This window comes from Corythoichthys intestinalis, chromosome 14, assembly GCF_030265065.1.
Source record: "Corythoichthys intestinalis isolate RoL2023-P3 chromosome 14, ASM3026506v1, whole genome shotgun sequence".
Lineage (NCBI taxonomy): Eukaryota > Metazoa > Chordata > Actinopteri > Syngnathiformes > Syngnathidae > Corythoichthys > Corythoichthys intestinalis.
The window spans coordinates 3,125,625-3,136,791 of record NC_080408.1 but is presented as its reverse complement, the minus strand read 5'-3'; the positions used below and the strand labels follow the sequence as shown (position 1 = coordinate 3,136,791).

The 11,167-nt window shown below is 37.5% G+C and overlaps 1 protein-coding gene across 3 annotated transcripts; it reads left to right on the top strand.

Moving 5' to 3' along the window:
* tyw3 (tRNA-yW synthesizing protein 3 homolog (S. cerevisiae)) lies at positions 1-11,065 on the top strand. Of its 3 annotated transcripts, none has more exons than XM_057856424.1 (6): positions 47-313; positions 436-516; positions 592-690; positions 3,143-3,214; positions 5,831-5,964; positions 6,041-11,065. In XM_057856424.1, exons 1-6 carry the CDS (start codon positions 146-148, stop codon positions 6,234-6,236), a joined length of 750 nt encoding a protein of 249 aa, XP_057712407.1. In that variant the 5' UTR covers positions 47-145; the 3' UTR covers positions 6,237-11,065. The 3 variants fall into 3 exon arrangements, with proteins under 3 accessions (XP_057712408.1, XP_057712407.1, XP_057712406.1); XM_057856423.1 differs by having other exon boundaries at positions 47-325; XM_057856425.1 differs by lacking the exons at positions 5,831-5,964; positions 6,041-11,065 and adding an exon at positions 4,545-5,790 and having other exon boundaries at positions 1-325.
* The last annotated feature ends 102 nt before the right edge of the window (positions 11,066-11,167 follow it).

Genomic DNA, 11,167 nt, shown 5'->3' with positions numbered 1-11,167 from the left:
TTACTACAAATCAACGGGTGGCGGTAATGAGTATTGAGCATTTCAAAGCGTACTTAAATAGTCACGAAGAAGAAGGAGCGCTTGTTTATTTCTCACCACACACCGGTTTCGATGTAATGTTCATGTTCGTGACAAACTTCACAAAATGGAGAAGACCTTTAGCGAGTGGAAGAAACGGTGTCTGAACAAAGCCGATCTTAGTAAAAAAGCCAATGTGGATGAAGATATCGTGGATTTAGTGTCTATGCTCAATAGCTGTGAGGAGTATTTCACAACCAGCTCGTGCTCCGGAAGAATTACAGTCATGGAGACGGTGAGCGATGAAGTATTTTGACTTCTTTTAGCGAATAAAAGACTTTTCATCGCATTTGAGCAGTTTGTCACGTAAAAAATGCCCACATTATTTGATTAATAATTGTTATTTATCTGTTTGAGGCTTCCGAAAGCTGTGTTGTGCAGAAGAAAAATCTGACCTGGCTGTTTGTCTCGCATCAGAAATGCAAATTTGATGACGTGGTAAGCATGTTTTATGTAATGAACCTATTCATTATTTGCAGATACTTACTGTTGTGGTATGATTTTGCTTTTCAGATGACTGCTCTGGCCAACTCTTGCGGGAATGCCGTGCTTAAATTTGAACCCTTTGTGCTCCATGTTCAGTGCAGGACACTAGAGAACGCACAGTTATTGGTGAGGACAAAGGTGGTTGCCAAACATTTGATGAACAAGTTCAAATGAACTACAACTGCCCGGAATGCAGACATGATGTGATGCAAAACTGCCATCTTCTGAATAGCTGGAGTAACTTGTTAGAATTTCTGAAGTTCAGAATCCGCAGTGAGCGGTACTATACTGCTGACTAGACATATGCTTTACCACTGTAAAGGTGTTAATACTAGGGCTGTCAAAGATAAAATTTAATCGAGTTAATTACAGCTTAAAAATTAATGAATCGTAATTAATCGCAATTCAAACCATCTATAAAATATGCCATATTATTCGGTAAATTATTGTTGGAATGGAAAGATAAGACAAGATGGATATATACATTCAACATACGGTACATAAGGACTGTATTTGTTTAATATAACAATAAATCAACAAGATGGCATTAACATTATTAACATTCTCTTAAAGCGATCCATGGATAGAAAGACTTGTAGTTCTTAAAAGATAAATGTTAGTGCAAGTTGTAGAAATTTTATATTAAACTAGGGCTGTCAAACGATTAAAATTTTTAATCGAGTTAATTACAGCTTAAAAATTAATTAATCGTAATTAATCGCAATTAATCGCAATTCAAACCATCGATAAAATATGCCATATTTTTCTGTAAATTATATATATATATATTCTGTAAACATACGGTACATAAGGACTGTAGTGGGCATTTCACTTTACTGTCATTCAAATCTGTCCATGCTGTCCTCACTCCGAAGCGTCTACTTTTTCCAAAGCTAGACAGCTAGTGAACGACGACTCAATAATTAGACTTCCTTTTTCATCTGATTTATTAATAAAATGGCCTCAAACCATTGTCCTCTTTAGACCGTCGTAAAATTACAAAAAAAAAAGTACACAAGCATTGCATTAGCAACAACGTTAGCTTAGCACGCTATACAGGTTCACTAAACATAAACAAAAAGCGTCTCATACAAAAAATATAACATTTCGCTTACTAACATAATATGTACATTCTTTACAAAAACCATACTTACGGACAAATCTTGCCCAAGGATCATATAAGCACAACATTATCAGCCCGAGACGTCGTGCAGCCATAATGACCTGGCAAGTAAACAATAAACCATGTTGCAAAGCGACCACAAGAGTTCGCTGTTGGACAGGACAAAAAGCCTTGCTGTAAAACTTACCAAAAGGCAGAATACTTTCTGAGCGGGACATGAGCGTTAATTGCGTCAAATACTTTAACGTGATTAATTAAAAAAATTAATTACCGCGCGTTAACGCGATAATTTTGACAGCCCTAATTAAAACCCCTCTTAATGTTTTCGTTTTCATTTATAAAATGTTCAATCAAAAAATAAACTAGTAGCCCGTCATTGTTGATGTCAATAATTACTTACACAATGCTTATGTGTGCTGAAGCCTATAAAATCAGTCGCACCCAAGCGCCAGCAGAGGGCGGCAAAACTCCATAAAACAATTAACAAGTGGGCATTTCACTGTACTGTCATTTAAATCTGTCTGAGCGGGGCATGTGCGTTAATTGCGTCAAATATTTTAACGTGATTAATTTAAAAAATTAATTACCGCCCGTTAATGCTTTAATTTTGACAGCCCTAGTTAATACAGTTAAATCGATTGATACATTTAAATGTAAGATTAAAACTATGACGTAACATGAGTATATGTGAGTAAATAAAGTGCAATTCTATTTGAACTCAACATTAACTACATTACAAATCCACAGTTAATCAGCCCATATTGAACTGGCAAGAAAACAATAAACCATGTCGCAAAGCGACCACAAGAGTTCGCTGTTAGACAGCACAAAAAGCCTTGCTGTAAAACGTAACAAAAGGCAGAATACTGTCTGAGCGGGACATGTGCGTTAATTGCATCAAATATTTTAACGTGATTAATTAAAAAAATGAATTACCGCGCGTTAACGCGATAATTTTGACAGCCCTAGTTTTAATATAACATTTCTATCACTTGTACTAACATTTATCTTATAAGACCTACAAGTCTTTCTATCCATGGATTGCTTTAACAGAATGTTAATAATAGCAATGCCATCTTGTTGATTTATTGTTATAAGAAATACAGTCCTTATGTACCGTATGTTGAATGTATATATCCATCTTGTCTTATCTTTCCAACAATAATTTACAGAAAAATATGGCATATTTTATAGATGGTTTGAATTGCGATTAATTACGATTAATTTTTAAGCTGTAATTAACTCGATTAAAAATTTTAATCGTTTGACACCGCTAATTTTTACTAGATTGGACGTCTATCGCCGTCAATGGCACTGAAAGTAGGGCATTTACAGGTGACTTCCTGTTAATTTTGAGTGTGCTGAGTCATTTGGCAACATTCTTGAGTCACTTCCCGTTTAGTAACCCAAAATCAACAGGAAGTGACCCGTTAATTTTTTTTTTTTTTTTTAAAGCTATCAGGAGCTGTCCAATCCGGCTTCAGGAACTCTGGTATCACGTTGGGCAAGACTGGAAAGATCATGATGGTACGGTAAAGTGCTAAACTTCTGAAATTTAAACACAAAACTGCTTTTAAGGCAAAAATTTCAACATATTTTTAATGCTAATCAGACAAGCACACATTAGCACACGAGCTAATTAGTATCTACGGACAATTTTAGCACTTTTAGCTCCTCTATGTCAACATGAATGGTGCAGCAGCATGTGCAGGCAAATGCTACAACAAAACAGGCATATATAATTTTAGGAGGCTGAAAGAAACTTACTTTTGAACATTTTTTTGGGATCCAGTACCAGTTTTTAGATAGAAATAGACCCGAAATTGTGCCTTTCGTTTGTGCTGCTATTGTATAATAGATATTAAGCCTGAACGATGTATCGTTTAAACATCGCCATCGCGATGTGCGTGATAGTCCCATCGCAAGCACGTGCGATAGTTTATTTTTTTAAATCCACATATGCCTTGGTTTCTGCTCTGTGCACAGCCTCACACCCTCCCTCTCGCAGCCCTTTGTTCCTCTGTCACTGCGGCACTTGCTTATTAAAGTTAACGATGGCTTTGATCTGGCCAAAGAAGCCGGGCAGCAATCTGTCAATCATCGTTTAACTTGTTAACCCTTTAACACCTAAGCCTATTTTGGCAGAATTTGCATGCATTTGATGTTGCCTTTATATTTCAAAGAAAAAAATGTTCACAATGGCCAAGTTGGGTCCCTTTTTTCAGGACACCTTGAACTTCATGTCCAAACTGTTGTTTTCTTCACTGACCAATTATAATCCACATTTTGGACCCAAAAAGACAAAAAAATCCCAAAATATTTTTTCAAAATTTGTAATGTTGGTGTCCCATTGACAACCAAACATGCTCGACCAACCGTTTTGAAGCTTTATAATATTTATTCAACTTGTTAGGATAAACATTCAATAGAAAAAAATAAGATTGAATAGTTTTATGTTTGACTATTCAACACAAACAGCGGGTATGGTCATAGGCGTTTTTGGCCTTTACACATACTATGGTCAAAACAGGTTATATACAGTGCAAAATAGTGAGAGAAAAAATTAGATATATATATATATATCATCTAACACAAAAAAGGTTTGGAGGATATCTCTTTGTGAAGTTAGGTATTATACCCATCACCTTATCTAAAGTATACGTACATGCAATCAAGCTTCTCGAACACACATCTATATAAAAATTGAAAAGATTCATAGTGAAGAAAAATATATATATAACATTGAAAAAAGTATTTTCAAAAATATTGACAAGTAGTTCAGTTCAATTCAATTTTTTCAGGCATGCGACCCGATATTTCTTTTTTTGCGCACTCAATAAAGTTTGTTTTTGAACAGGTCACTGAGCTGCGTCACATAATGGAGATAGATACATGGTACATGCAGCATTTTAATGCTTATTTATGAGTGCAATAAAACTATAAAACTCAAATGACATTATCTCCCGTTTTTCATGGTCGACTGACTTCAAATAAAAACTGGCGTGGACATCAACTTCCGCACTTTCAAATGAGACCAACCAGCAGCACGTGGGTGACGTAATTACAGCGTGACGAAGCTTCAAAGACGACATGCATAAACACGTTGCTGCCGACACGTTCGGTGTTAAAGGGTTAAACAGTTTCTGCAAGGAAGCCACGCTGGAATGAATGTGTGTGTGTGTGTGTGGAGACGTTGGAGACATAAATGCCAGAAGTGATCATGAGTTTGAAATTTCTACATGTCACTCCAAGACTCCCAGCTAAGGTAGATAAACAGAAGCATTTATCTACTACAGTACTTTATTGTTGTTCAAAAATTTTTTTGGGTTGACAGTTATGTTTAAAACTGATCATAATTATGACTTTTTAAGTGCTTAAAAACAATTTATTACCATTATTTTTTAAATCACTTTCGGGGGGGGAAAGTGAGAAAAAAACATGTCTTATATGTATCTCTTTCCAATACTAAATCTGAATAAATACATTGAGCACAAAAAAACACCCCCCCCCCCAACAAAAATGGGGGTAGGGGGGTGCGCTACTTCACGGTTATTCACTTATCGCGCCGGATTCTGGTCCCCATGAAAAAATGGGGTCACTGTACATTGTGATGATGGTGAGTCATCCAAAGTCTTTCCAAACAGCTATTTGTCATCTAGTGAAAATGTCTTAAAAAAACAAAAACATTTTTTATAATATCGCAATATATCGCAAACCCCCCAAAAATCGCAACAATAGTTTTTTTTCCCAATATCGTTCAGGCCTAATAGATATTGACAATACATATTAATTTCGAGTGATGACGTCACTCGCTTTTCCGTATCCAACTCCCACAATAATAGAGGGTTGTCCCAACAACGAGCACAAACGTAGCACAAACAAATGTCACCCTCTCAGGTCCATTTTGCAATAAAGGGGAGGCTGTGTGACGTCATCACTTGAAATTAATATCTCAAAAACGATAGCAGCACAAAAAATTAAAACCATTTTTAGTCGTCAGGTCTGGTTGACCTCAAGTTGACCTATAAAACAATTGTGAATATCTTAAAAACGATAGTAGCACAAACGATGGAAATCATTTTTATATAAATTTACATCTGATGGGGGGGCCAACTTCACGGAGGTCCTATTTTCTCTCTGTAGGCAGTCCGCTGTACCCACGGTCTGGAAGTTCCGTTGAGTAAACAAGGCAGTCTTTTGGTTTCACAAGAGTACATCCAATTTTTAATTGAAATAGCTAATCAAAAGTTGGAGGAAAATCAAAGACGAATTGAAAGGTCAGTAGTAGTACGGCGCTTTCGTCAAGCTAACATTTCCGAAGAGCCATTTCTCAGATGGAATTCTCTTTTCTAGATTTCACCAGCGTATCCAGACAACTGTGATGACAAACAAACATCAGAAACCACCGGACAAAGAAGAGAAGCTTGTGACCAAGGACAATATATCAATTAAACAAAGTCGTCAAACTGATGATTGCCATAGCGACGAAAGTATCATAGAGAGTGATGAAGATCTGCATTTAGTTAAATGGTTCAACGGTGCTCTTTAAAGTGCATGTGACACGAAAAAGCATGTTTATTTCATAATACACGCGGTATTTTATGCTCCTGAATGATATGGACCGCTTGGATGTGTGTGGAAGCGATCGCTATATTTATTTAGTTTTTTGAGTCCCGTGCCATGAAAATGAGTGACTTCCGGCTTCGGTCTTGCATTGAGGAGGAGGGCGCTGTGACGTGTACGGATGAAGGCGTCCTCTTCACTATACGGCCGTACCGTTGTGTATGAGGTCTAAGGATTCAGCTGATTTTGCGGATTAATACGTTTATTTTTCGCATCACGACAGCCAAACGGCTGCAGAAAAATCTTGCTTTATGAGGGAGAGGCGTGTGCGCCTTTTTGGAGTTTCAAAAGGTTCCCATTCACCGTGGATATTAGCCAAAACAAGCCCTACTACTGTGGGACCATTGGACTTATGAGGAAGTGAGTAAACATCTTGTTTTGTATTATGTCAAATACGAATACAGCGATTACAAAATAAACACTACAAACTTTCTTTAAACAAAGGACTACTTACGTTTGATTATTGAAAGGCATGTAAAAAGCTCTCCTCATGCACATTAGCAGCCACCCTCCTCCGGGGAACGAACTGTAAACTGCACTCCGCCGGGCGGTTTGCAGATCCGCGAAGACAATCGACAACCCAGTCGTCACGTCAATAAATCCAGGCTAGTTATGAGTGATTTTCCGCTTCGAAGACTTTGAAACATCACTCGGTTCAGGTTAGCGTGTCGGCTAGCTGTCACGCCTTTTGGTTTGTTTAAATTCTCCGAAGCCGGGGAAGGGAAATGACATATGTCCGATTTACGTGTCATAAAATATCGTTCGGGAGGTGCGACAGTAAAGATGAAGACAGTTTTGACCATTATGGAGTCATTTTGCCATGTCGTCCTGAATAAGTGCATTTTTATTATTTCATATTCCATTTAGCACAAGACTTATTTGTCATGAACATGCCGTTTATTTAGCAATTGGGGAAAATACTTGGATAAAAATCCTGTAAATATATTGAAGAGACAGAAACAATGACATTTTGCGGCTCTCGTCGCGTTTTCCTCGTTGTGAATAGTTCCCCCTCGATGGGCAGACTGGTCCTTCTCAAGCCATTTATTTAGCTATTGGGGAAAAATACTTGGATAAAAAGAATATCCTGTAAAAATATTGGAGTAGAGAGATGAAACAATAAAAATGCACATAAATGCATGCAAATGTAACTCATTTTGGCATGTTGAAATACTATTTGATCCTGGCCGGCAAATTTCAATAGTTTTTTCTTATTACAATAATACATTTTATTTGAAGGCGCCTTTCTGACACTCAAGGTCGCTGTACAATAGTTTAAAAAAACAATTAGACAAATTAAAGACTAAAAACAGTATCTAATGTATAAAAATAATTAGCAGAACAGTAAAACACAAAGACATCAGGTATTATGATGGATATGCTAGTCTCAACAGGTGAGTTTTGAGTTTGGATTGAAAAATGGGGTGTTAGTCTGTGTTCCTGTGTTCCTTATGTCAGGGGCAGGGGCGTGATCTGTTGGTCCAGCTTTTCAGTGCATCAACAAATTTCCAACAATTTCAAATGACGTTAAATTTTTATAAACAACATGCAATTATTGGGATCTGTTCTGTAAATGAATTCATGCATACTATTTTATTTTATACTGTAATGTCCGTAACTATGTGGAATATTCTGATATGTTTTCCGAGGCACCCTGAAGTGCACGCAACGTTACTGTTGTTTTGGTCACGTGATGCGGGAGTGAGAGAGAGGCACAGCCTGCCGAGAGCCCCAAGCTGTGTAAAAAAAAAAAAAAAAAAAAGTCAGCACGTCGTGTGTTCGATACCTTTGTCAACAAAAAGCTCAAAACAAGACACTATGCACGGTCTGTTTAAGAGACGCTGGGACCGGAGAGCTGTGAGTAGTAGGAAGCAAAGGGGGAGACGGGCGAGAAGTAAAAGTTTGCGGTCGAATGTGGCGGCAGTCCGCTGTTATCGTTTTCTTATTGTTGCCACAATAAAAATGAGAAAGCCAACGACTCCTTCTTTCCCCCCAACGTTTTTATATTATTATTTTCTTCTATGCACAAGAGGTGCCGGATCTGCCCAAATAAGTCCCGGAACACAGGGTGGCCAAAATCAATAGGTGCCGGATCTTGTTCCGGCAAGATCCGGCTCAAAATAACCCCTGCGAGCTAAAAATTTGATTTGGGTGACAAAAACTAAGATAAATGCCAGTTTTCATTTGAGGAGACAAAAACCAGGCGAAAACGCACAATAGTTTCCGTCACATTTTCACAATGTGTGACATTTTATGTGTAGTTATGCTCAGTGTTGTCAGTAATGCATTAGTAACGCGTTACTGTAATCTGATTACTTTTTTCAGTAACGAGTAATCCAACGCGTTCATTTTTCTACTCCAGTAATCTGATTAAAGTTAGTTTCCTTAGTGTCTCTCTGCGTTACTATTTTTTCATTGCCTCATAACGTATGTAAATGAAGATTATTGTTGTCATGTACAAAGAGCATTTTAAATAGAAAATGCTAAATAAAAAGGTTCCCTGTACGTGTTTCCGTGACAACCTCTTAGCTATTTCCGGTTTTGGTCTCGTGTCACATGTGTTGTGGGACTGAAGGCGCAGGCCAGGCGGGTGGACATTGGCGCCGAGTGTTGACACGTTGTGAGGGGATATTGATCCGTGGATATCCACGAATGAAGGTGAGTATTTTTCCTTCATTCTGGAGGGTATCAGCAAAAGGCTGGACTTCCTACATGCGAGGCCGTTTCGTAGCAACGACGGGCAGTCATCGCTCCAAGTTGGAAAGCTTTGTTTAAAATATGCGTGTTGCACATTTATGCTGTGAGGTGATGTGTTCGTGTAGCCTCTGGGGGATGTGTTGTAAGTCCAATTGAGTGTGAAGTGCTTAGTTGCCGCCACGTTTTGTGGCCAAATTGACCGCCTGTGTGTTGAGAGGAGTACTTCCGGGTTGTGGACGCGCATCCGCGCCCGCCACCACCTTTGCAATTTTGTGTAGTCAGTTTGCATTGTTTTACACTGGCACTGATATGCTGTTAACCATAATACGAAATTCAGAAGTTTTGACATTAATTAGTTAGTAAATCTTAGCGGGGTTTAAATGGTCGGTGGAGTTGATTTCAACAAATTCCAAGCAATTTGTCAGATATTTGTTAGTTTCAGGGCTCCGGAGTGGCTAAGCTAGTGCGAAATACTGATGTTCCCCTTTAAAGTCAATTACATGTGATGACATTTTTCTGTTGTCATTCCTATGTTGAGGCGGTGAAGGGAGAAAAATGGGTAAAAAGTAACTGATTACTTTTAAAGTAACTTACTTACTTTGATAATGAAGTAATCAGTAAAGTAACCAGATTATTTTTTGGAGGCGTAATCAGTAATTAAATTACTTTTTCAAGTAATCTGTGACAACACTGGTTATGCTGCATTTTAGCAATGTCTGGTTGTGTCACTCGTGACGTTTTGCGCCCCGCCGACTCACCAGTGCGTCTTCTCCAGTCTTCATGCAGGCTTGCACACAGGTAAGATTTGTTTTCTTATCATGGCTAGAGAGAATATGCAGTGTTGCTTTAGCCTTTAAGGTCTGTGCTGAGCGATTATCACACACTAACTAGTAAGTAACTTGTAGCGTTAGGATTAGGCTAACGGCAAGCGTCTTCTTAAACTCAATTTTTTTTTTTTTTTTGGACATACAGTTCGTGGCGTCCAGCTGGGTATAAAAACTTGGGCTGTCAAAATTATCGTGTTAACGGGCGGTAATTAATTTTTAAATTAATCACAAAATATTTGACGCAATTAACGCACATGCCCCGCTCAGATTAAAATGACAGCAGTGTAATGTCCGCTTGTTGCTTATTATTTGGCGCCCTCTGCTGGCGCTTGGGTCCAAATAATTTTATGGATTTGGGGAGTGAGCATGGTGTAATGACAGCAACAATGGCGAGCTACTAGTTTATTATTTTGATTGAAAATTTTACTAATTTTAATAAAACGAAAACATTAAGAGGGGTTTTAAAATATAAAATTTCTATAACTTGTACTAACATTTATCTTTTAAGAACTACAAGTTTTTCTATCCATGGATCGCTTTGAGAATATTAATAATGTTAATGCCATCTTATTGATTTATTGTTATAATAAACAAATACAGTACTTATGTACCGTATGTTGAATGTATATATCCGTCTTGTCTTATCTTTTCATTCCAACAATAATTTACAGAAAAATATGGCATATTTTAGAGATGGTTTGAATTGCAATAAATTACGATTAATTTTTAAGCTGTAATTAACTCGATTAAAAATTTAATCGCTTGACAGCCCTAATAAAAACAAAATAGGTCTAATACTTTTCTTTTAGCACCGACTGCCACAAACACTTGCAAAATCATTTTTTATCACCAACAGAGTACGCAATCCAACATTTTGAGAGTAATTTTTAATGTAACAAAATGGCACTTAAACAGATGATTTTTTTTTTTTTTTGAAGTACAATTAAAGAGTAACAGGAAAACAAAAACTGCATACTGATGGAAGGATTGCCTGACCACATGTGACATATTAGCTTAGGAAGTTGCTCATTTATTTATCAAACTGTACACGGAATTAAACGCAGATATTAGTGTTGCACAGGGGGTGAAAGTGGGCCAGAACAGTTAGGAACGCAGTTCCGGTATAAGATTCAGGGCCGGAATGCTGTTCCAGTACACGGTGATTTGATGCCGAAAATATGACAGCAACTGTTAAAATGCCATTTATTAAAAAAAAAAAAAAAAATGCTAAGCTGCCACACATGCATTTCAGCTCCAAGAAGAAAATCTACCAACATCAGATTTTCATACACAAGTGTTAACAACGAGCATAATAAAGTGCTTGTGTAGCGTA